We start from the raw sequence: 27,145 nt of genomic DNA, 5'->3' as shown, positions 1-27,145 counted from the left end.
ATAAAGAAAAGGGGAAAGACCAGCCCTTCAGGGGCAAAAGCTTCTACCACGAACATTTATTTTTGTTAAAGCAGATTATAAATTCTCATCAGTACAAATATATATAACTTACATTTGATTGTAAGGCCAACGTTCAAAAGTAAAAATGAGATGGGATCTCACATCGTTACCAGAGGTCAAGTGGCTACAACTGGCAATGGGATGTTCTCTCCGCAAGTTGGGGGACCGACTCACACACAGCTATTAAACCAGAATCTCCATCCCCACAAGGCTTGTGGGGACCAAACCTAAAGGACAAAACAAAACTCAACACCCACATGACAAACCAACACAGTAACCTGTGCTCCCGTCCATGGATATGATTAAGTCATTGTCACCTTAGTGTTAAAACAAAAGTAGAGGATTAACATAAGGAAACTGCAGCAGTATATAAAAGAAAATACATAGTCTCTGTAGAGTGTATTCAGACTGATTCCATTAAAATTACATTAGAATTTCATCACAGGTTTAAAACCAGGAGAATACTGCTCTTTCATTTTCTTTAAAACTACCACCTAGGGACTGTATTGGTCAAACGCATGATTGTGGCTGCAAGGTGCTACTTACAATGAATGATACCAGGTAAGCTAGGGATCCCATCTGCAACTCCCGACCTTTCCTCTCCCCACGTCAATAGGCATCACTGATAAATCAATCTTATGTACAATTTCTTACAGCTAACCCTTTTACCTTTGGCAAGATTACTTACAACTCATACAACTTTTTAATATTGAGAACTATTTAAAATATTCTAAATGCATAAAAATAAAGATTTTGGCTTTTTTGATATATATTTATAATATTTATTCTTACCCAAAGTGGAAGCTCAACTTTACCCCTAAAATACAGCTCTGTTGGGCAGCTGCTGTGCCCTGGGAATTCTGGCAGCAGAGCCTGCCTCTCGTCCCCAGCCCAAGCACAGGCCACCATGTTTTTGATCTCTAAGACAGGCCAGTACTGAGAGGCGACAGGTGAATGGCCTGAAAAGTGAAGGGAGATTGTTCTGCTTCCTGTTGTGTTTTATATTCCAGTAAATGTGCTTTGAATACAGATTCCTGTTGAGATACTTCTGCCTCTCTGTTGCCAGAGATTTTTAAGGGGCTGAGGGAGGAGGAGGGGGACAGAGGGCAACATTTCCTTGACTTCTTTAGCCTAACTGCAAGACAACTCTTCTCTAGGAATGTTTCTTCCATTTTTTTCCAAAATCACCTCTCATAGCACTCTGTACCTGGACATGCTCTTTAGGACCCTTGGGATTAGTGAAAAGTATACTGACTGGGAACACAAAGTTCCTTTTACTTCTTTGACCTCTGCCCCTGCCCTTGCCTATAAGTATGGACATACATAAGCCATAGAGACTACTTAAAGTTCAATTTCAAATGTCTTCTGTAAGTCACTGGAGAAAGGGTTGGTGGGAGAGGGGTTAGTACGCTGCTTGGACTTGCTTTCTAATGCAGCCCACTGGGCTTCGAAAGGATCCACCGGGCAGGTCCCTGCAGGAACCTCTGTGTGCTTATCTCCTGAGGCCAACCTGCCATCGTCTACACCATTGAAAGCTGCAGAACCGTTGAGGTGCTGAGCAGGAGGCTTAAAGAAGGGACTGGCAGTAGCACTGCTTGTCTCATACTGAGGGAATGTCTGCTGCTTGACCAGGCTGGGAGACTGATGGGGGTGGGCAGCCTGAGGGTGGCCTGCGGTGCCAAACACATTGGCTACCATCTGGGAGGGAGTGATGCCCACCACAGGCACATTAGGGGCTGGATAGGTCATCCCATTGGCCACAGGATAGGACTGGGCAGGGACAAAGGCTGGCGGCAGGGGTGGAACCACACCCACTGGTACGGGCTGAGAGGTGAGGAATGCATTCCCTTGGAAAGGCGGCGCTGGCTGGGTGATGGCAGTGGGTGGAGGAGGCTGGAGAACTGGCTGCAGAGAGGCAGCTGAGGCCTGGGGCTGCTGTGCCCGCACACTCTTGGACACCTCTTCTAACCAGCGGTCAGCCTCAGAGGGAGTGCGTCTGTGACCAGCCTGGAAGAGACCTGGAGATGCAGCACCAGAAGACTGACCCCACTCGGTTCCTGAAACCAAAGAGATGGAGAGAGACAAAAGAATCAGAATCATTAGAGGCTTCTTTCCTTACCTGATAACCTTGGTACCTGAATGATCCTCACATGTGGAACAAGTGTCCCTAATGGAATACTTTGTAGTTTTGGCAGGTGTGAGAAAAGTCTTTACTACCAGCTGAGGAGGTTTTGCTTTAGGACAAAGGAAACCTGTCAGACCATGCTGCTATCTCAGCCACACTGAGGAGCTGCCTAGATAGAGCTCACACCCATGGAACGAAGGCAGCTGGCTGGCATGAGAAACCCCTTCCTATTGCTGTGACTCCTCCATGGTACTGAAACCGGTCTGCACATGCTCTAAAGGGCCTAAGGTGATTCACCTTTAGAATAAATAAAATAAAAAGAAAATAACGAGTGACTTGGTGCTGTACCTTGTGGCCCATGTCTTGCTTCAAGAAACATTATCTTTTAGGTGCACTGCCTTTATTACTATTAAAATTTGTTTTGATTTTATAATTAACAAATGTTCATTACAGAAAAACTAGAAAGTAAAGCAAAGCAAAAAATAAAGCACTTTCTGTAGGCCTGCCATTGTAAGAGGCAAGGTCCCCACCTACCTCCCCTTATTATGGGCATATCCATTTATCTCCAAATCTAGTGGTCAACTCAGGGTAGGGCCCAGGAATCTATATTTTATGAAAGCTCTGTTCTGTTCTGTAGTCCTAGGAACTATCAGTCTAATCTCTTGAGTTCCTCTCCTTCACCATCTTTCCTAATAGTTTATTTCCAGGAGGGAACACACTTTTCCTCAAAGGATTCCTCCCTGGTTCCCACTTGAGAACGGCTGATTTCTGAATCGGCGTCACTTATCTGATCCCAGCATCCTCACCACCATCCATGGCCACCTTACCCGAATGTGTGGCTGCAATTCCCTTGTTAGCAGCATCAGGGGCATGGGCCCAAGGGTTGGTTTCACGCACAGGCATTGCTACGGGTGCTAGAGCAGTTTGGGCTGGCTTAGCAGCAAGCACATGGAAGGCTGAGTCAGTGCCATTAGCTACAATGGGAGCAGACAACATCGATGGAGTTAATTCATGCAGGGTGGATGGGTGACCCTAGGAGCTGGGTCAGGCTGATGTGCGATAATAGTGGAACAGCTAAGACAGAAAAGTTGGTGTAGGGATAACCATGCCATCTTGCAATGGATACACAAACCTTTGGGCAAAGAGGGAATTAGAGGTAATTAAAATAGCTGTACTGGTAAAAAAGTCAAATGACTGTTCTGGGAAAATATGTGAACAGGGAGAGAGGGAATGAAACCTAGAGAAACAATTTCCAATTAAGAACAGAGCTGCTTTGTCTTATAAGCAGCAAAAATCAATTCTAGGTACAGCTTAGCCTTTGGCATAAGAAAGTACATAAAGCATTTCCTTCTCCTACCACTCTTCCAAAAGATCAAATTATGCCAACAATAACAATGGGTTAAATATAATGATCCCCTACGATGTGCCAGGCACTATGTTAACAGGACTTTAGCATTCATCATCCTATTTAATTCTCTTAAAAACCCCATAGGGCTGGTATCCTCATACCACAAATGAGAAATCAAATTTGGTATATATTTTCATTTGCTTAATAAATTTTTAGTTTGCAATATATAGAATTCACCTCTATTTTTTGAAGGGTTTTTTTTTTTTTGCCTCAGTAATGTTCATAATATCTCAAAGTACTACTATTCTTTCCTGTCTCTTTTTATTAAAATCTCTTAATCGTTGCTCCTTTACTTGAGACATCTATTCCATCAGTTTCTGTTCCTTGGCCCAGCTCTCTCTCATAGTTAGTATGGAGCACAAGCAAGCACCTTCCCCTGCCCTATGCTTCAATCACTCCCTCTAAGATGGGCAACCATTCTTATGGCACTGGTACCACTTAGCCCAGGGCTTATCTTTTTTTTCTTCTTTTTTTTTAATGTTTTATTTATTTCTAGGAGAGAGAGAGATAGCGTGAGCAGGGGAAGGTCAGAGAGAGAGGGAGTCACAGACTCTGAAACAGGCTCCAGGCTCTGAGCTGGCAGGCAGCACAGAGCCTGATGCGGGGCTCGAACCCACGAACCGTGAGATCATGACCTAAGCGAAAGTCGGACGCTTAACCGACTAAGCCACCCAGGTGCCCCAGCCCAGGGCTTGTCTTAAAGACTAGCTTCCCATAGACTGGGAGCCCCTTATGGGCAGGGAAACGACTATGTTTTATTAGTTTTGTACATGCCATTGTAAATAGGTACAGAGGTAGTGGATATTCAGGTAACAGGTAATCATATTCAGAAACACCAGGGTTTAAATCCTGGTTATGCAATTTGGGCAATTTATTCAACCTCTCTGACCCTCATTTTCCTTATCTGTATTGCTTACCTCAAAGGGTTGTTGTGGGGATTAAATGAGAAAATGCATGAGTCCTTACCATGATATAGCAGGCACTGTGCTAATACGTGCTCACTAAATGGTGCCTATTGTTGGTATTATAAATATTTGTTAGATGAAATGAAAAGCCATTTGGTGCACATGATTATAATCAATTTTTTGTTTTTAAAAGAAGACTCTCTGAAGGAAAAGTATGTAGTAGCTTCCTCGGCTAGGAAAGGGGTACTGTCTCTAGAGCAAAACTTCTGAGCTCTTTCTCAAAAGAAATGAAAAAATGGATTAAAAGAGATCAAGTTCTAAAAATCTGTAATTTAAGTTATATATAGACTCTTTGCTGACTTCAGGGTCAACACCAACTATTAACTCAGTATCTTGGAAACAACAACTTTTAGTAATTCCTCAATGCCTTTACAAAGGCAAATTTTAGGACACTTGTTATAGAAGAGGAAATGAACTAAGGAGCCAAAAGAAGTGCCTTTTTCTTTATGAGGATCTTGTGACAGGACGGAGACAAGGTGAATCCAGGGCTTCTTAACTTTGGCACTATTGATAATAGGGGCCAAAAAATTCCTTGCTGTAAGGGCAGCCATCGTGTGCACTGAAGGATGTTTAGTACCATCCCTAGCCTCTACCCGATGAAAGTAGCAGCCACGTCCTACCAGGTTATGACACCCAAAAATGTCACCAGACAATGAATGCCAAATTTTCCCTGAGAGGGGCAAAATCGCCTCAGGATGAGAACCACTCTGCCAAAGAAGGCATATGCCGGAACCAACTCTGATGACTGCTGCTTCTGGAGAACTGGCTGGACATTCTGACTCTTAACAGGTAAGTGGCAAGTAAGGTAGTGGGTTGGGACTACAGAAGCTCTTAACAGAATGGGATCAAAGACAGAAAGGTACATGCAGTGATGGATGCAGACATTCTAGGAAACAGGAGTGGGAACAAAGCACAAAGACATTGTGAAAAAGAGGGATTAACAAATCTGAGGCATTATCCAACAGGGAAATTAACAGGTCTGGCCAGCTCTTGGGAAGCTCAGGATCCCCACCTGGAGTCAGTGAGCTGTGCCACGGCAGTACAAGCTTCAAAGAGAACAAGCGAGCAGGCTAGGAGGGCACCAACCTTGAAAGGCAGGAGACTGTGGTGCTATCACTGTCACTGGTTTGGTCATTGGGGCAGATGAGAAGGGATCCTCGGCGGGTGTGCTGAAGGCACTGGTGATCTGTGAGCACAGGGAGCTGATACTCTCTGCCTCCCCTTCTACTTCTGGCACTGCAAGGCAAACAGAAAATGGTTCCAGAAAGAAAAACTGAATAATCCTGAAATATAACAGTATGGCACAAGGTGGCATTTATAACACATCGCTTATTTGTGAAAGGAAAAGTGTCAACTGTCAAGTGGGGCTATAAAAGCAGCTTCAAAAATTTGGTATAAAATGTCAACAATTCATGTACTAAGGACTGTCTTCCTCCATGCAAATCCTCAGATTTCTTTATTTCCTTTCCTGTGTGAAACTACTGAGAAGTTGGTATTCTTTTTTTGTGTCAGTTAGCTACATTTTTCTGGAAGACATCTGCAACCTGTTTGCCTTCCAACTAGTTCCCAAGGCTGTGATCTGCATAGAGTTCTGGAGCCACTTGGGAGAAGTGTATCAAAAGACGGGTTAAGACCAGGAACACCAGTGGCAGCTCAGTCCTTCTCTCTGTAATAAGCTACAACAATAATATCACTCATTTTTTCCCTCAAAGTAGCAAGTATGCGAATGTGAGAACATGAAAAAGTAAACTGAGATCCAGGACTCTATAGGCTTTGTTCTTAATATTCTCTGGGATACTTTTGTCACGGGGGAAGCTGATAATGTGTGGTGAACCTTTGTTTTACTCAACTATGAAGAGAATAGTTTTTGTTTCCCATCTGCTCCAGAAGAAGACTGAAGACAAGGTACTAGAAGCATCTGGAGTTTGTTTTTATAGGAGTTGAGAGCTGGAAAGACCCTCAGTAATCATCCAGTCCAACTGTTGTTTAGGCCTCCTTTCATCCGTCAAAAGAACTTAATGCTCTGGACTTTTTTTTTTTTAATGTTTTATTTATTTCTTGGAGAGAGAGAGAGAGAGAGAGCGTGAACAGAGGATGGTCAGAGAGAGAGGGAGTCACAGACTTTGAAACAGGCTCCAGGCTCTGAGCTGGCAGTCAGCACAGAGCCCGACGCGGGGCTCGAACCCACGAACCGCGAGATCATGACCTAAGCGAAAGTCAGACGCTTAACCTACTAACCCACCCAGGCATCCCCGCTCTGGACTTTTATACCATCACTGGGAGTGTCCTACTAAAACAGTCTTCATCATATTCTGTTATAGGACTGGCTCGACATGTCTCAGAGTGAAGTAAAATAGAGCCCAATAAAAGCACTGACCAGATCTGACACTTTAGCTCCGGATCTCATGATGAGGATAGAGCTACCAGGGCTGGCTCAGCTGTACAGGGGCCACACAAAGGCCTGTGTGGCGGTTCTGAAAGGTAATGAATATATGTGAGCAAGCTCACTGTCTCTGATGAAAAACACATTTTTGATTTAAACAGGAGACCCGTTTCGAGTTTCCTCCGTACAGAGCCAACCAGCCACAAGTACAATGAGCACTTATCCATTTCTTCTAGTACATGTGACGGTAATACTATTTGAATAGATGTGTTTCTAAAGCCTTTTAAATTAATTCTCTGTTGGGTCCCAAATGGTAGAATAAGAATGGAAACTTGAGACCCTTGATGTTTGGAAGCAGGTTGGCTGAGAGGTAGTACACTTCCATCAGAACACATCACAAACCTTGTAGCTCAGTGTAGGAATTTCCATCAAGGCTCTGATACCTATCTGTTGCAGAGAAATGAAGGATTCACGACCCTCTCCATGAACCTTACTTTTCTCCCAATGAGAAATGACACAAGATACCTATAACCATCAACCAGCCTGAGAGAGGGGGGGTGGCTAGTTTGATGGGATTAGTGTCTCCACTGGAAGTGACGATAATGCTTCAGTGCAAAGCACTTATGAGTCAGGAGGACTGCATTACCTGCATTTTTTATGGGGAAATCGGTCTTCCTCTGCATAGTGGAGGGTAACTCATTGATGCGCAGGGATAGCTGGCGTTTAAAGGGTGACATCTTCTGGCTAAGAGCAGGAAATCCTCGGAAAGAGCCTTGGCGAGCAAGCTGTTCAATGGGCGCATGCCGGCGTGGGATGGCATGAGGATTGTTCGTCTCCAGAGAGGCAGTGGCATCCGAAGTGGGAGAGGTGGGAGAGGATGGGGATGGGACAGTATTGCCAGGAGCCACTGATGAACCAACAACTGTCTTATCTGTTTCAGCTCAAGAAAGTCAAGAGAAAGAGAACCTTAGCAGTCTTCAAATAATTTCAGCTTATACAGCCAAGGAACTCAAAACCTTCTTATGTCCTTCTCCCCATCTCCTTCCCAATGTCTCTTAAAGGACAGGTTACAAGCAGGGCTCAGATATCCTACATTTCAGACAAATCAAATAGGTTTAATATCCTATTACATGTCACATGGTGTATCTACTAAGACACAAATACCAGATCTTTGATTCTCATGCAATGATTCATAACTTAAGATTTTCTTTAAGACACTAACCAAGATTTTTTTAAAAACCCAAAAAAACCCAGTATCTATGAAATCCCAATGTGAGATCATTTAAAGAATGATGATTCATAGTTTTCAGTGTTTTGTTTGCTTGTTTTTTCGGAGAGAAGACTTTGGAAGTGGCAGAGTCAGAAAGGTCTAAACACGTATTAAGTTTGATTAGATGTTAAACAATGTCAAAAAGCAGTCTTTAAATCACAATGTGCATTTGTAGGTCATTTGAATAAAAGCATGCAGAAGCAAAATTTTTAAGATTTAAAAAAAATCCATATCCAACATGGGGCTCAAACTCACCACCCTGAGAGTTGCACACTTCAACAACTGAGCCAGCCAGGCACCCCCATAAGCAAAAGTTTAAACTGGATTCTACCTAAATACAAAACTATCTGCATGTGAGTACCAGCTGAGTCCCATTCTGATTGTGGTAAATCTCTACCTGCCTCCCCTCATAATGCTCTAGATGTTAGGACTCAACCACTTTGGCAGTTGCTGTGTGTAGCCAAGAGTATTATTTGATGGTGTTAAAGAATATGCTTCCAGTCTGAAAAATCACTGTAGCACACTAAAAAATAGCTATGCATATTAAATTTTCTGATAAAAATAGCATGGAATTTTATTCTTTGGTATTCTGGCACAAATATTTATAAGAAATTTAAAAAAATTCACAATCAAGAATTTAATTTCAAATAAAATATGTACCCTTTTTTTGGCTTAAGAATTAGAGTTGTTTGGGTATTTGATGAATGGTGTTCTCTAAAATGGCTGGTTTAGAGCTAAAAGCATAGAGTAAAAACTGAGCAAGATTTTTATCAAATCTTGTATATTTAAACTGAACTGTTTAATTCCAAAATATTCCTTGTTGGTTTCAACTCTAGCTGCACACAAGAATGCAAAGCATTTTCCCCCAAGCCCTATCATTTAGTTTTACAATACACTCAAACCCAGCTTTACACAAGAGACTTCTGAGTGACGTGAACTGCCTGCACAGGCATTTCTGCTACGCTGCCATGTGTACCTGCAAAAAAATCACACTTTGCAAAATCACACACTAAAATTAACACGGCCATGGGAAAAAGAGGGGTTAGCTTCTAGGGACTTTTTTCACTAAAGCACTAAAACACAGTAACAATCTGGTAAGAACGACATCACTGTGAAATTTCTACCCACCATCAATGGGGTCCTTTGCAGCCTAAACCTGCAACTTGTACTTGTTCCTTCAAGAATGTAGGTCTTTGGGAGCATCTCACAGAGATCAGATACATCAAAATTAGAAATCTGTTCCAGGAAGTAGATTTCCCCAATTTTGTCTTTAAAAATGGGAGGTAATATCTTTGCAGCTTCTTCTACTGGACTCTCAGTCTCCCCAGACAAGCCACTAAACCAGCCACTCTAAAGAAAAGGCCGTTGTTTAGGTTTTAAGCTTTGTTCTTAGTCTTCATATATTGCTAAGAGTTCTCTTTGTGAGAAAGCTTACCCCAGGGAGCTTCCAAATATTAACCTACTGGGAAAAATGGCTTAAACATGAACTGTTTGTACAAAACTGAACAGAGTGTACCTTTCTTGGCATCCTGGATTTGTTTCATAATCTCCTCTCTTTCTGCTTGCTCCGTGGCTGTTGTGACACGGAATGATCCTTCTCTTGTAAAAGTGGTCCGACTGGCATCAAAAGTAGCAGTCACTCCACATTCCTTCTCCCGCTTCTGTTTCCGTTCTAAACAGGCTGCAAAAGCACAGCCTACAGCATGACTCAATCTCTCACCCTGTACATAACAGAAGGTTTAAAAAAACTTTTTTTAGAGTTACAGTACAAACAATTATAAATAAGCTTGGACCACAAAGAAGTCTGTTTTTACGCAATGCAAAATGTTGGCAACTCTGGCTTAAAATTTTATTTTATTTTTTGAAATTTATTTATTTGAGAGAGAGGGAGAGAGAGCACAAAAGCATGTGAGGGGCAGAGAGAAGGAGAGACAGAATCCTAAGCAGGATCCACGCTGTCAGCACAGAGCCCAATGTGGGGCTCGAACTCATGAACTGTGAGATCATGATGTGAGCCGAGATCAAGAATCAAATGCTTAACTGAATGGGCCACCTAGATGCACCTAAAATTATATTTTAATATGTTAATATGGCAAATTAAATGAATAAATTAGCTTAGGTAATGTTAATGATACTTTACTGTAGTGGACACTGGGTAAAGTGACCATCAGTAACCTGTGCTTTTGTGAGCAGCCACTGAGACCTTATCAGTCAGGCTCCCTCTGTTACTCAGATTAGTTTTGGAGACACTGCTCAAGGTCTGAGGCCCTAAGTCTTGGCACAAATCTTACATCTGCCAATTAAGGGAACAGCGGTAATATGTACCAGCATTTCTAAGAAACTACTGGAAAGGCAGGCAAGTTTCAGAAGCTTAAATAGACTGTCACCATATTTAGTGGTGCAAATATGCAAACAAAGATGTTGGATAACTAATACAACTCCAGCAATGACAAGGGAATTATGAAAAGGAAAGCTTAGCTTTCTCAGTCGCTTCTATTGGAATGGTCCCCCTTCCCTAATCACCCTACCCCATTTTAGGCCCTTATCATTTTTTTCCTTTTTCTGTCTTTATTTTATTTTGAGAGGCAGAGACAGAGAGCGAGTGGGGGAGGGGCAGAGAGAGGGAGACAGAATCTGAAGCAGGCACCAGGCTCTGAGCTGTCAGCACGGAGCCTGACGTGGGGCTCAAACCCATGGACTGTGAGATCACGACCTGAGTTGAAGTTGGACATTTAACTGACTGAGCCACCCAGGCGCCCCATAGGCGCTCATCGTTTTGATGCTTTCCCCCTTCGCTATGCTATCTTTTAGCTCTCTCACAATTCTCCCTCTCAACCACACACAGGTAAAAGTTAAAGTAGATTTTCACCCACACTCTCTACTTATAAAGGAATTAGATAAAACTGATTTGTTTATGTGTAGGAGGAGAGGAGAGCTTATATAAACTAAACATTATTTTAAAGAAAGGCTGGATTACCTAAATTTAATAAACTCATGGACTATTTTCACCAGGGTTGTTTTTATTTTAAAGCATACCCCTAATTGTGAAATAACAAAGTTAGAGATGATATAGTAACTTTTGGCATCACTAATAGTAAGAAGAGATACCTGAGAACAGGGAGTCCTTTGTAGAGTTTTCAAAATCACACCACGTAGGTAGCTGTAGCTGCTTCTCCATATGGTTCTAAGCAAGTAATTTCCCCAGATTTTATATGTCAATATCAGATATCGTAAGGAGCAGTCATGTCAGAAATGCCTTTTGTGGGGCGCCTGGGTGGCTCAGTCAGTTGGGCGTCTGACTTTGGCTCAAGTCATGATCTCACAGTTCGTGGGTTCAAGCCCCATGTCAGGCTTTGTGCTGATGGCTCAGAGCCTGGAGCCTGTTTCAGACTCTGTGTCTCCCTCTCTCTCTGACCCTCCCCTGCTCACGATCTCTCTCTCTTGCTCGCTCTCTCCCAGAAATAAAAGATTAAAAAATTTTTTTAAAAAAATGCATTCTGTCCCTAAAATTTCACACGAATGTAAACTGTAAGATTTCCCATAATTGCTTATTTAAAGACTGACAGAGTCTCTTTATGAATCCACACAAGTTTCCATCTAACGTAGGGGGATGGTATAAGGGTAGGGCACTGAAGCATGAAATAGGAAAGAGAACTGAAAGAGTTTTAGAACCTGTCCACTTTTGAACACAGCTCTACTACAAGGACAGAGCAATTGTCCAAAGAAGTTTATTATTGCTCCTAGGCCTAGGGCAAAAGTTCTTGAAGACAGACCTCCTCAAGCCCCATCTGAGACCCACTGAATGAAAGGGTGGGTTCTAGCAAACTGTTTTAACAAGCCCTCCATGTGATTCTGATACAGGAGAACCACTGGCCACGGAGATTCAAACAGCCTGAAAGACCAGGATTTGACAATAAAAGTTTTTAAATTAATATAAGGAAACTCTTGAACTCTTGATTTTGTAACTACAGTGATAGCAAAATGCACTGCTCTGTGGCTTAGTTAAGGTCTGAGAGACAAAGGAAGAAAGTGTAGTTTATTCAACTCATTCTCCATGCACTGTGTCAAACCAAGGAGGAACAGCTTTGACAATATTAACCACCAATTTTGGAGCAGTTACCATGTGCCAGACCCTATGCTAAGAGTGCTTATATTAATTATCTAATTTAATCTTCACAATTGCTATCTTCATTTTATAGAAGTGGAAACTAAGACTTAAAGAATGTCAAGTAGGGGTGCCTGGGTGACTCAGTCGGCTAAGCGTCCAACTTCAGCTCAGGTCATGATCTCACGGTTCGTGCTCTCTCTCTCTCTCTCTCCTTCAGAAATAAATAAAACATCAAAAATGTTAAAAAAAAAAAAAAGAATGTCAAGTAACTTGCCCTAAATCCCACAGTTTAATAACCAGAACCAGGCCTGAAACCCAGCCTGGACTCTTAACAGTTTATAGCGCTGTCTCTAAGAGCTTTGCAAAAAACATTTTGGTGAATTATAGAGTATAGCCACCACTTCCCTTTTAGATTAAACAATGGCAAGAGTTTACTGAGTTGTAGCCTTCAGGAATGACTATACTGCCTTATTCTGTCTGGACTTAAAAAAAACTTTTGGAAAATGGGGTGGCTGGGTGGCTCAGTCGGTTAAGCATCTGACTTTGGCTCACGTCATGATCTTGTGGTTGGTTTATGGGTTCTGCCCTGTGTCATCGGGCTCTGTGCTGACAGCTCAGAGACCAGAGCCTGCTCAGGATTCTGTGTCTCCCTCTCTCTGCCCTCCCCTGCTTGAGCTCTGTGTCTCTATCTCAAAAATAAATGAACATTAAGAAAAAAATTAAAAAACTCAGTAATTAAAGGGGTGCCTGGGTGATTCAGTCAGCTGAGCATCTAACTCTTGATATTGGCTCAGGTCATGATCCCAGGGTCATGGGATTGAGCCCTGCATCAGTCTCAGAGCTGAGTGTGGAGCCTGCGTAAGATTCTCTCTCCCTCTGCTCCTCTGTGCCACTCATGCTCTTTCTCTCTCAAGTAAAAAAAATATTTATATAGAATTCAGTAATTATAATTACACATTCAATGCTCTACTATAGTTAAGATCATCATCATCTAGGGAAGCCTGGGTGGCCTGATTGGTTGGGCATCTGTCTTCTGCTCGGGTCATGATCTCACAGTTCATGAGTTTGAGCCCCATGTTGGGCTCTGTGCTGACAGCTGAGAGCCTGGAGCCTGCTTCAGATTCTGTGACTCCCTCTCTCTCTGTCCCTCCTCTGCTCACGTGCTCTCTCTCTCTCAAAAATAAACATTAAAAAAAAAAAAAAGGTCATCATTATCTAAGAGACTTGATTTTCACGTCAGAATTTTAGGTAATTTACATGAAAGATAATAGGTTATTCTCCATTGTTCAACAAAATCAAAATTTCTACTATGCAACAATTTCTGGTATGCCAGAAATTCACTATACCATAATTTAGGGTTTTTTTAAAAAAAGTAATCTCTACCTCCAATCTGGGGCCTGAATTCCTAACTCTGAGATCAAGAGTTGCATGTTCCATTGACTGAGTCAGTCAGATGCCCCAGTATTTCTACTTCTTAATTAATTGAAAATATACTCCAACTCAGTTCTTTCATTTATAGAATTTCTTTGCAAATAAATTTATAAGTGCCTTTTAGCGTCAATATCTTGTACCCAGATATATTAGTAAATAAATACATGTAAGAATCTTGAACACAGTTCTAATATTAAAAAGTTTCAAGTAAAGTTTAGTAGCCATCATCACAAGAGCACTTTTACTTTCCTTTAATGACCTTGGATCTCAGCTAACCATCTTGCTCTGTGAGCTCAGGGTCACACCAAGAGAGTGAACTACTTGAGTAAAAGGAGTAAAAGCAGCTTGGTTTAGATACTTCCAAGTGCTATAATAGCAGGGACTTGTTAAAAATGTAGTGGAGGGGCACACGGGTGGCTCAGTTGGTTAAGTGTCTGACTTCGGCTCAGGTCATGATCTCATGGGTTTGAGCTCTGTGTCTGGGATCTCTGTCTCCCTCTCTCTCTGCCCCTCCCCAACGCATGTTCACACATGCGTGTGCTCTCTCTCTCAAAACAAACATTTGAAAAAGAAATGTAGTGGAGATTGCTTGGCTAACTGAGGCTAGTCATGATGAAACCCACACTGTTGGACTCACCGTGTCCTTGACAGCCATGAAGCAATGACAGATCCAGCGCCGAGTGGTGCCGTCACGACATATATAAGAGAAGGCTCTATCAAAATTCCTATCTGGAGCACAGAAAGAAACTTTTTCTATTGTCTGGTCAACTATGAGGTCCTAGAAAAAGGGAAGCACAAAGGAACAGAGGACTTATCAAGTTAATTAAGCTTCTCAGAATAAACACAGGATGTTCACTTCACAATACTGAGTCTCCACAACAAATGAATCGAGACCATGAAATAGCTAGATCTGAGGCCAGCAGCCTGAATACTAAGAATTTGACTTAAGAGAAATCCCAAGAGGCACTTTGCCCAGATGCCTCTCTCACTTCATGTTCTAAAACATATGCTTGCTTTTATTTTTATCATGGTATATTCCTTGTTCAATTTGATAATACATGTAAATCACTATATCTCATTTGATTCCCATATAACTTATATTAACTTACTGATCATTTAATTTGGCGACTTTTTTATATACTTGCTGAATGGCATTGTACACACACAGTATAAACATTACACAAAATGTTTTTTAAAATCTTGAGGCTCTGAGACTCTTCTATGTGATATTCCCACAGTCTAGAATCCCTAGATGCTGAGGGGGGGCCTCTAAGTGCTAAAACATAAAATCAAACAAAATGGATTTTATAAAGAATCACCATAATGGCTCATTATAATTTTATTTTGCTTAACCTTGCTTACTATGAATTTCTTCTTTAGCAAAATGATTCTTCTTTTGGATTCTGTCATTTTTCTTATTGATATGTAGGAGTTATTTATATTTTCTAAATATGAGCCCTTTATAGATCATATACATTGCAAAATTTCTTTTCCATTCATGATAGGTCCAAGGGTGAAAAGCCACCAATTACTATAATTATCACTAAATGTGGAAAAAGAACCAAATTATTTAATACCAGTGCTTTAAGTAGCCACCAGGGGGCAAAATCACTTCCTCACTGGTATAAAAAAATTAAAAACATAGCTTCCATGTACATTTCATCTAAAAAATTTAAAAAGAATTCACAAGTTCTTAACAATAAACTAATTAAAATGATCTTTATTTTCAATAATAATAATGATGTACATTTAAGACTACCACGTCTAGGGGTGCCTGGGTGGCTCAGTCGGTTACACATCTGACTTTGGCTCAGGTCATGATCTCACGGTTTGTGGGTTCGAGCCCCACGTTGAGTCTGTGCTGACAGCTAGCTCAGCCTGGAGCCTGCTTCAGATTCTGTGTCTCCCTCTCTTCTCTGACCCTCCCCTGCTCTCTCTCTCTCTCTCAGAAATAAATAAAAAACATTAAAAAAAAAAAAGACTACCACATCTTAGGGCGCCTTGGTGGCTCACTCAGTTAAGCGTCTGACTTTGGCTCAAATATTCCTTTTTATGGCAAACATATAAGAACAGGGCAGAGGACTAAAAAACAAATTTTAAGAGGGCAGTACATTTAAGCTTTTAAAGCTTTAAAAGATGCATAGAGGGGTGCCTGGGTGGCTCAGTGGATTGAGTGTACGACTTCAACTCAGGTCATCATCTCACAGTTTGTGAGTTTGGGCCCCAAACTCCCGAGCTGGGCTCTGTGCTGACAGCTCAGAGCCTGGAGCGTGCTTGCAATTCTGTGTCTTCCTCTCTGCCCTTCCCCCTCTCACACTCTGTGTCTCTGTCTCTCAAAAATAAAAAAACATTTAAAAAAAAAAAAGGGTCCTACTTCTCTTGAAATTAAAAAAACAAAAAAAGCCTTAGATGGAAGGTCAAGAGAACTCATGCAGCTGTATTAAGTCATTTCAAATGTATCAGACAAGTTACCCATCAAAATTGCTCTCTACCTGCCAGACTCCCCCACCCCACTTTTCTTTTCTTTTTCATTAAAAAATTTTTTTAAACATTTATTTCTGAGAGACAGAAAGAGAGACAGCGTGAGCAGGGGACGGTCAGAGGGAGGGAGATACAGAATCTGAAGCAGGCTCCAGGCTCTGAGCTAGCTGTCAGCACAGAGCCCAGACGCGGGACTCGAACCCACGAACCATGAGATTATGACCTGAGCCAAAGTTGGACACTTAACCGACTGAGCCACCCAGGCGCACCACCCCCCTTTTCAATAATCTGAATTTTTCTGAAAAATTGCCTTCTTGTTAAAATTTCTCCAGACTTTAGGGTTCTTAGGAAATTTTAATTAATGATTAAATGTGCTTATAAAACACTTTTATGGTCTCTAAGGTCAGAGTCTATTCTTTAGGCAGGTAGGATTATTTTCTTTCAAATGCAAAATGCCACCTATGATTTGAGATATTATGTAGATTCTAAGTAAATGTTAACCAATAAGCCATTTACTAGTAAGATTTCACTTAAACGGGGTTTTTGGTTAAACAGCAGGTTATCATTTCAAATATCACTTTCTAAGAATACAGGTCCCTTTATTAAGGAACAAGAAGAAATTTCAGGTGGTGTCTTTTTTTTAATTCGGTAAAAGGTCCATCATCTTTTACACCAAATCTGTCGGGCAAAACATTTTCTTAAAATGTGTAAGAACAAAATCTTAACATTAAATGCAAATGCTTACTACATAAACAAGCTGTCATACAGACCAAAATGCTGAGAGAATTCTAGTTTTCATAAGGTAAATGAGTAACTAACTTCGTTTCCTGAACACTAGTATCTCAGAAGACTGTACTTTGGACAAAGTGGAAGGATACAGAGTGAGTACAGCAGCTTAATAGCATTGTATTTGATCATTAGGGATAAAAAAACCAAACAAACCATGAGCAGTAACATGTAAGCATATAAAATTTTTACCTTAGTTTTTTCATCCACAACTCTGAGTCCATCTGCTGACACCCACAGGACTGCCTTAACTGCTTTCTTTCCAGTCTTTTAAGAGAAATCAAAAAGGAAGGGGGGAGACACACAGATATATGATATTAAAAGAAATTTAATCTTCAATAGAAAACACTGATTTCTGCCTTCCAAAAGTTACAAGTACAGATGGAGTCCAAGTTCAGGAGGGGTACCCAAAGCCAGATACCCAAACCAAACTGCAGAAACATTCAGGAAGAAACAAGCCAAAGCCATTATTTTAGAAACACAATGCAAAACAATAAGATAAAATTAACTAAGGGGGAAGGGACAGGTGGACTCAAAACCAAGATATCACATTCCATGAAGGGCAAAGAATTCATAAGTAGATTCTTCACCCCTTTAATAAATCAACCAAGAAAACCAAGAGTCAGGTAAATAATAATACATAAGGAGTTACACCACAAGTATCTTCTACAAAGGTATTTACAGTGAAAAGTAATACATAGGTCTACATTAAGATGCTACCTTATCCTCTGACTCCCACGTGTACAGCAGAACCCTTGATCGTCTGAAATGTTCATGGTAAATACCCAAGAAGTCTTCATTATTCCTATAATAATCTTTAAAGACTATTATTTCTTCTCTCAGGACTAACACAGAACTGGTTTAGTTTTTAATTTGATATTAAATGCATGGAGACATTTTGGGGACATAGAAGAATTTTAAAAACGAAAAAATACTATTATTGCATGAATTCTTTTTACTTGCTGAGAAAAGACTTCTTTTGGCACACAGGAATCAAGTGAGAACAAGCTGATGTAGGATTTCTCTTGTGATGGAGTGAAAATGGGACAGAGGAACTTTGTAATAGTAATTTAACAGTTTCCTGTCTTTTCAACCGCTGCAAGGATACAAGCAAAATAAAACAAATACAAAATAAAGGCTGAGAATAGGTGTTAGATCATAAAAAGTATAAATTAAAAGGAAACTGGCAGTAAAAAGTTGTAGCAGCAGCCTCTAGAAGGGACAGAAGAGGATAAAGAAATATCTACCATTCTCCTCTGTATGTGTCCAAGCCAGTGCTCCTCCATATGGAAGGCATGGCCTTATTTAAATGAACTGTGTGCTCTACTCTGGGCTCATCATCTCCACTATCACCAAGCATCTGATAAGAGCCTAGTACATGCCAGGCAGTGGAAACACTTAAAGGTTTACAGTCCACTGAAAGGTGACGCTTAAACAAAAAATAAATAATACATAGTAAGTGTTATAGTAGAGCTGAAAAAATGTATAATGATGTCAGAAAGGAAGCATGGTCAAATCTATTTGTGGAATAAGGGAAGGTTATTCAAAGGAGAAGATCAAACTAGGTACTGAGATAACTTTTCTAGATGCACGAGGTAGGGGTAAGGAGGCAGGGAAGTGACAGAGGTAGTGGACACGGCAGGCAGAAGAAACAGAGCACAAGATATGGAAGCAAACAATATGGGAAGTCTGTGCTCTGTAAAAGCTTGAAAGTGGGATGGGTATGCGAGGGGCAGTGGAAGATAAAGCACAGGAAAGGCCTAGCCATGGAGAGCCTTGTATACTTACTACAGAATTCTATCTTAATTCCATGGGCAATTAGGAGCTACTGACTGAATTTTTAAATGCATTTTAAAAGTATCACTGTGGCAGCAGTATAGCTGGGTTGGAAAGAGACTGATAAGAGGCTGAAAGACCACAACACGATTCCAGATGGCAGAGAGTGAGGGTTAAGCTCTCTTCGTTGAGATAGGGATGGATACAGATGAGAAAGTTTTAAATGAAAAATATAAGAGAGAAGTTGGAAGATTCCTCTCAGGTTCCTGGCTTGGGTAATTAGGTAAAGAAGGTACCACAAACTAAGAGAAAAAAGAAATGCAAAAACAAGTTTGAGAGGGGAAGAATAGGATTTCAGTTTTAGACAAGCAAAGTTTGGAATGCCTAGGCAATACCCAGGTAGAGATAAACAACAGGTAATTAGATATATAGGTCTGAAGCTCAGTAGAGAATTCTAAGATGGAATTTTAGTTTTGGGAAATATCAATCATGGGAGTAATAAGAGGGCCAAGAACTGGTAATTAAATAATTGGGAGAAAATGAGTCTTTGAAATATCAGAAAAGGAACAGCCAAAGGGACAGAAGAATGGAGAGACTAGGGTTATTGAAACTAAGTGAGAAGGGTTTCAAAAAATAGTAGGTGGTCCAAAATGTCAAATGTTGCAAAATGATTAAGCAACAAAAGATGTGAAAAGTGTTCACTGGATTTAGCAATGATGTGGTAAAGTGATAGAGTTGTAATGGTTAATTTTATGTGTCTCATTGTTATGCTATGATTGCACAGTATTTTGGTCAAACAGTAGTCTAGATGTTGCTTTGAAGATATTTTGTAGATGTGATTAACATTTATAATCAACTGACTTTAGATAAAGGAGACTTAGCCTTGATAATATGGGTGGACCTCATCCAATCAGTTGAAGACCTTAAGGGTTAAAAACAGGCTTCCCTGAGAAGAAATTCTGCCTCAAGTTTCTAATGTAGAAATACTGCCTGAGCTTCCAGCCTGCTGGCTGGCCCTACACACTTGCCTGCCCCAATAACGGCATGAGCCAATTCTTAGGTCCCTCCCTCTCTATATATGTAGAGATATTGATATCTAAATATATACATCTACATATATGTATGTATACAGGCACACAGAAGGAGAAAACAGATGGTGGTTCTGTTTCTCTGGAGGTCTCGACTCATACAGAAGTGGAGTTGGGCTGAGAAGTAAATGAAAGGCAAGATAAATCTGTACATATTAAATAATCTCTTCAAAAAACCTTTACTAAGTTTTTGCACAGCTGGAAAAGCTGGAAAAACTGAATGGGAGAAGATATTTACAAGTGATATATCTGACAAGGGATTAACATCCAAAATACATAAAAGAACTTACACAACTCAACACCAAAAAACCCCAGATAATCTGATTAAAAATGAGCAGAGTACCTGAATAGACACTTTTCCAAAGACAATATAGTCAACAGATGCATATACAGGTATGCAGTATCACCATATTATCAAGGAAATACATATCAAAACCACACTGAGATATCACTTTAGACCTATCATAATGGTTAGAATAAAAAAAAGACAGAAAATAACAAGTGCTGACAAAGATGTGGAGAAAAGGGAACCCTCATGTACTGTTGGTGGGAATGTAAATTGATGCAGCCATTGAAAAAAAATTAAAAATAGAAATACCATATGATCCAGTAATTCCACTACTGGGTATTTACCCAAAGAAAATGAAACCACTAATTTAAAAAGATATATGCACCCCTGTGTTTACTGCAGCATTATTTACATTAGCTGAGATATGGAAGCAAACTCAGTGCCCATCAACAGATGAATGGATCAAAAGAAGGGGTGAGGCAAACAATGGAATATTAACCCAGCCATGAAAAAGAATGAGATCCTATCATTTGTGACAACATGGATAGACCTAGAGGTTATTATGCTAAGTGAAATAAGTCAGAGAATGAAAAATATACGATTTCACTTATATGTAGAATCTAAAAAACAAACAAAACTCCCAGCAGAAATAGATCCATAAATACAGAGAACACACTGATGAGACACAGAGGGGAAGAGGGGGACGAATGGACAAAATAGGTAAATGGTGGTGGGACATAGGCTTCCAGTTATGGAATGAATTAGTCACAATGATAAATATAGTCAATGGTACTGTAAGAGCATTGTAGTGACATATGGAAGCTATACTTGTGGTGAGCACAGCATAATGTAGAGACTTGTTGAACCACTATGTTGCATACCTGAAACTAATGTAAATTGTTATGTTCACTATACTTCCATGAAACCCAATTTAAAAGTTGAAAAAAATAAGACAAAAAATAGGTTTGGGGACCTAGCATCGACATAGTAGCGGATGCTTTTACAGAAGAGGTCTGAGTGATGCTCAGACAGCCACCCTCGGCTTTTGCACCCAACCAGATGATTTGCTCCATGAAGGCAGGGATTTTTCCATCTTTATTATTCACTGTTGTATCCTCAGAGCTTAGAACAATGCCTGACACAGCATCAGAGTTTAATAAATATCTGCTGGGAGCACCTGGGTGGCTCAGTCAGTTAAGCGTTCAACTTTGGCTCAGGTCATGATCTCACGGTTCATGGGTTTGAGCCCCACATAAGGTTCTGTGCTAGCAGCTCAGAGCCTGGAGCCTGCTTTGGATTCTGTCTCCTTCTCTCTCTGTGCCCCACCCTTGCTCACATTCTGTCTCTCTCAAAAATAAACATTAAAAAAAATATATTTGCTGAAGGAATAAATTTGTTAGATATCCACTAAAGGGAATAGGGGACAGTTGACCATTTACTGTTCAGCAACTCTGGGTACGCTCCTAGATAAGTGCTGGTCAGCAGAAAGAACAACCCATGATTATAAGCTTAGAATTTTCAGCCTCATCTCAGGTCCATCCTCTAGGGAAGGAAAGGGGCTAGAAATATTGATCTCACCTATGTGAGGAAGCCTCCACAAAACTCCAAAAAGCTGAGTCAGTTCCTCATTTAGTCTCCTTACCATATATAGCAAAATATAACATTTTCTTGGCCCAATTACACTGTTTCATCAGAGATGAAAACATCTCTGCTTTTTGAGGAATGCCTATACAACAAATTTTATGGTGTTGTACCACTGAGGCACTGTATTTGTCATATTCCATGGCCTTAGATCTTCTAAATAGAGGAAGAAAACATAATAATAATTCTTTTATTTGTTCCTACATTTGGGTGCCAATTCTTGGATACATATAGTTACTTCAATCAGGAGTTAAGATATTAACACTCAAAGACACCTGTAGCTAAATTTAAGTCCAGATTTCATCATACATATTCTATAGTACCAATGCTCCTGTACTATTTGTGCCTTTTACAGTCTTTCATTCTGGTAATATAAACTAAGATTCCTAAGCACTTTTCAGAAAATGTAAGTCAGAAGATCAAAGTTTTTGCTTTTATGTGCCCTAAAACTGTCTACTTAAGCCAATATCCTAGGAGGGAAGGTCAAAGTTAGCTCACCAAAGGACTGCAATACAAAGATAACCCAGAGCAAGTATGAAATATAGAATTCAGGTACATCTTAGTGATGTAAACACCCCTTAAAAAAAAAAAAGACTACATAATACTTAATTACCATTATTCCAACACTTTTTTTCCCCCAATGGTGATTTATTTTAATTTTTTTTTACAAATAGTTTATTGTTAACTTGGTTTCCACATAACACCCAGTGCTCATNAACTATCTTTTCCCATTCCATTGGTTGCCTATTAGTTTTGTGGGTTGTTTCCTTTGCCATGCATCAACACTTTCTATTTTTAAGTAATTTCAAAGTTATAGGTACTTCACACTGATTAGTCACTTATGAAAAAGTTTTACAATAAAAAGAAAATTGCTTATTTTTCAAGGAAAGAAGATGGGTTTAATAATATGGACAGAACTTCAGTAACTACAAATTTAAACTGGTAAAATCTGAGAAGATCACACTAACCTATGAGTGAAACGACAAATGTCAAGTATAACTGAGCTAGAAACCACACAACTCTCCATATATCCAACTTTGAATTTTAAAATTAACATCTGCCAGAAATAACTTTTTTTATAGGTAGACATAAGCAAATATGAAATTAAGCAGGCTCTGATATTAGAGAAAATGATAGCAGGTAATGGCTCTATTATAAATTATTGAGTTAGGAAACTTGTACTGCAGGTAAGAGAAATGCACAGGTAATCTTCAAATGAAAATACTAGTGAAGAAACAAAAATGGTTGCAAAACTGACACAGAAATATTAACTTTACTAAGTACACTGAAAGATCATTTTCCCCTAAATATAAAAGCTACTCACAATAAAAGGCAATTGAAATAACGAATTACCACAAAAAACTGCTATCTACCTACCTATCTCCAAAGGTTGTCGTCTGTTTAAGTAGACACCACTTAATGCAATAAGAACGTGCAATTAATCAACATAAATAGAAGTGATATTTAGAGGCAAGACAATTCTGCTGGGTATACGATAGGAGCAAAAAGGTTAAACAGCTGTTCTAATGTTTAAACCAAAGCAAAGAAATGCTATAAAGATACATAGGAAGCATAATTTGGCATAACTGGCAAATGTTAAAAAGCAACTGCAGCAAACAGACCAATTTGGGCAGGAAAGGTAGAGCAAGTCACTCCGAGCAATAGTAATTTGCCATTCTATTGTGCAAAGTTTTTTCTCTACAAACCAAAATGATCTTCAATTGTACTCAATGTGTAAAGAATCACTGGTCAGTCTTTCTGTCACATCTACACACAGAGATAACCCAGTCATTACAGGGTAATGACACACTAACAGGCAACTGTGACATGGTATGCCTTGTAATAAATGAGTAAGAAGCTTTTCTTTCACAGAAAAATGGGCTTCATTTTTTTTAATCTGAGAAAGACCTTAAAATGATATTTGAATTTATAAACAGAATTGTATAAGGAACAAATTTTGTCTGATAATTCCAAGATACAGCGAGTATTCCCTAAAGGACAAAGCGTCAAAGGGAAAGAAACACAACTTTTCACCAGTATTTGAGGCTGGCATTATCTCTAATGGCTGTTTCACTAACACTACAGTCACCCTTTAATCTGGGACAGTAAAATACACTATATTTCCTGCATTATAAGTGAGAGGAGACGTTAAAGGCTTTGAGGAAAAAATAAGAAAGGCAGCAAACAGCATGAAGGTTGAAACAAACAGCAAGGGATAGATTTCAGGAGGCAATTAAGCTCTTCCAGTTTGCTAAATCATTTTTAATTGTCAGAAGGGGGGAAACGTAGGGATTATTCTAATATTAAGTTCATATTTCAAATGAAATGTAATAGCAGAAATGAAGATTCCATAGGCATCTCAAATTCAACCTGTCCAAAACCAAATTCATCATGCCCCTTCTCACAATGAACAACTCGCCAATCCTCTTGGTCAACCGTACCCAAAGCTTGGGTCATCTGTTTCCTTTTGTATATCCCTAGGTTGAATGAATGAATGAGTAGGAGAGCATGATTCTCTCATCCCAGTGGTCCTGTGAGTTCTGTTTCTTCTGTCTGAAATGGCTTTCTGCTCTTAGTTTAACTGAAAAGTCATTGTTTTACATCTCAGCCTTAAGTGTCACCTCTTTCGGGAGGCGTTCTTCACACTCTCACATTCAATCTTCCTATCTGTTCCAGTAATACCTGTTCCCATCACATTACTTGGTAACCATTTCTTTACCTGATTCCTTCCACTACAGGGTGAACTTGAAAGCAGTGCATTTATCATTCATTCATTTATTCATTCACTAACTCAAATATTTTGGAATAGCTACTATGGATCACATACTATTTTAGGTATTGATGATTCAGCAGTGAACAAAATAAATGAAGATTTCAGTCTTAAGAGAGCTTATGTTTTAGTGAAGAGATGAACAAATAAGGAAACTGTATGATATGACAAATGGTGATAAGCCCTATTAGAGAAAAATAAAGCAAGGAAGAAGAATACAAAGTATGTGGATATGGAGGAAGGTGGAATTTAAAATAGGGTTCTCAGTGAATGCCTCACTGAGAATGGGGCTTTTGAAGAAAGAATGGAAAGAGATGAAATGAGCCATGCATATATCTGGATGATGTGTATTCCAGAAGAGAGGAAGTACAAAGGTTCTGAAGTGGAAGCATGGCTAGTGGGTTCAAGGAATATCAAAGAAGTTAGTGTGGGTGGAACTGAGGGAGTGAGAGTAGAAGATAGAAAAAGGGACAGTGGGAATTCGTGTACAATGGCCTCGAAGGCCCAAAAGACTCTGGCTTTTATTCTGAGTAGGGCAAAAAGCTACTGGAGGATCTGGGGCAGTGGAGTAACACAATCAGCTCTCTGTCTTAAAAAGATCACTCAGGCTGATATCTCGCCAACAGGTGGTAGGGGAACAACAATGAAAGCAGAAGTAGAACACTACTGCAATGACTCAGGTGAGAGGAGAAGCTGGCTTGGACCAGGGCAGCAGTGCAGAGGTAGTGAGACAGGAACTGTTGATGGAATAGATATAGGGTATAACAGAAAGAGAGGAATAAAGATTAGATTCAGGATTTTTAGCCAGAGCACAGGTACAGAGGTGTTGTAAAGTGAGATGGGGAAGATTAGGGGAAAATAGTTTGGCAAGGAAAGATTAGGAATTAGGTTTGTGACATGTGAGTGTGAGACACCTGGTATAAAGTGTTTAATGATGATGATAATATGCCTAACAGTTATCCAGTATGGCAGGCTGTTTTGTACACTTCTCTAATATTTACTTATTTAACTTTCACAATAATAACATGAGGTTGGTATTAGTATTATATTTTTTTTACAGAGGGGAAACTGAGATACAGGAGAGTTAAGAACCTTTCTCAAGGTCAGAAAGCTAGTCGGTGGCTGAGCCAAGGTTAAATGCAAGAACCTGACCCTTCAGAGTTTGAGCCCTAGCCCCTACGCTATATTGCTTCTATGATGGAAATACCACTATGGAGTCAAGAGGCAATGTCTAAAGATAGAAATTTCAGTCATCAGCACAGAGATGGTATTTAAATCCATGACACTGGATAAGAACATCAAGGGAGAGGTGTAGCTAGAGAAGAGTCTACAGACTGGGAAGTAGGCAGCAATATGAGGGAAAGCCAAGAGCAGGATCCCTGACCTCCAACTGAACTGTGTTTCATAGCTGGGGAGGAATGGACTATGACAAACCTGCTGATAGGTCAGGTAAGGGGGTAGGTAGGACCTAAGAACAGCTTTGGTGGAGTGGTGAAGGTAAAAAGACTGATTAAATAGGTTTACCAGAGGAAGGGAGAACAGAAACTGAAGGCACCAAGAAGAAACTTTTTAAAAAGATGATTTGTTTTGATTCACTGTAAGAAAGAAAAACTGATATAGAAAAGAGTGTGAGGAGCATTCTTGGATTAATAAAGAACTCAAATAATAAAAATCTAGTAGAGGAGACAGCCTCGGCTGGGAGCTCAGACAGTCCATCTCTTGAAACGGAGGAAAAACAGAGCATATGAGCATGGATGTAGGTAGGTGAGCACATGTGCCAGCACATGCTAGAATTTTCTTCTGATTGATTCTATTTTTTCAGTGAGGATAGAAGCAAGGTCATCAGCTGAAAGAGAGAACAATGTAAGAAATCCTGGAAGCTTAAGGAGAAAAGAGGTGTCAAAAAGTTATCTNAAGTTATCAAAAAAAAAAAAGAAAAAAAAAAAAGATGGTCTTGCTCTTCTTTATATCTAGATAGCCTAGCACAGTCCCTATTATATTTTATGCAGTGGGATTTGAGCTTGAGAACCACTGTGTTTTCATGAATACAAATTTAAAAAGATGACTCCAAAAGTCGATGAATTTTTTTGTAATCTAGAAAAGGTAGGTGACCACGGTGTTTGATATACTAGTTGATCATGTTACAGGAAACAATGAAACCAAGGATGATGGGAAATCTGATAACTCTTGAGATTGTCTTTTTTTTTCCTTCAGTATTTGTTATAATGGACTTCAAAAGGAAAAAAAAACCCAAATCATAAAAGATCCATCTAATAAAATACAAAAGAAACTAAATTTACATAAGGGCATGGGAATTTAAAAAACAGGAAGACAAGGAAAGAGGCAGCGTATATTCCCTCTTTGTTAAGGAAAAGGATCCAGAATGAAGATAAGCAGAAAGTATGATTTGTTATAGAGGAGAAAATCTGGGAAATCTAAAATAGAACATAGATGTGAGTACATTGACTTTAAGAGCATTCATAAATACAACAAAATGTTTACTCTCAAGAGTTAGGTGAAAATAATATAACCACATACTACTTTTCAAGCATGCATTCTCTAAA

General features: G+C 39.8%; 1 protein-coding gene across 9 annotated transcripts in view; it reads right to left on the bottom strand.

Moving 5' to 3' along the window:
* Positions 1-41: 41 nt before the first annotated feature.
* Positions 42-27,145, bottom strand: part of NUMB (NUMB endocytic adaptor protein) — a 186,457-nt gene continuing 159,353 nt past the window's right edge. For 5 of the 9 annotated variants that reach the window (XM_077750778.1, XM_077750782.1, XM_077750779.1 and 2 more), the window contains 7 exons: positions 17,210-17,284; positions 14,388-14,528; positions 9,728-9,932; positions 7,588-7,881; positions 5,645-5,794; positions 3,013-3,159; positions 42-2,117 (listed from right to left, as the gene is read on the bottom strand). In XM_077750778.1, coding sequence (XP_077606904.1) covers positions 1,402-2,117; positions 3,013-3,159; positions 5,645-5,794; positions 7,588-7,881; positions 9,728-9,932; positions 14,388-14,528; positions 17,210-17,284 — 1,728 coding nt within the window. In that variant the 3' untranslated portion in view covers positions 42-1,401. The remainder of the gene's footprint in view (positions 2,118-3,012; positions 3,160-5,644; positions 5,795-7,587; positions 7,882-9,727; positions 9,933-14,387; positions 14,529-17,209; positions 17,285-27,145) is intronic. The other 4 variants (XM_077750781.1, XM_077750783.1, XM_077750784.1 and 1 more) reach the window with 2 other exon arrangements.

This window comes from Crocuta crocuta, unplaced genomic scaffold, assembly GCF_008692635.1.
Source record: "Crocuta crocuta isolate KB4526 unplaced genomic scaffold, BGI_CrCroc_1.0 scaffold186, whole genome shotgun sequence".
Lineage (NCBI taxonomy): Eukaryota > Metazoa > Chordata > Mammalia > Carnivora > Hyaenidae > Crocuta > Crocuta crocuta.
This window is presented reverse-complemented; position numbering and strand designations above follow the sequence as displayed.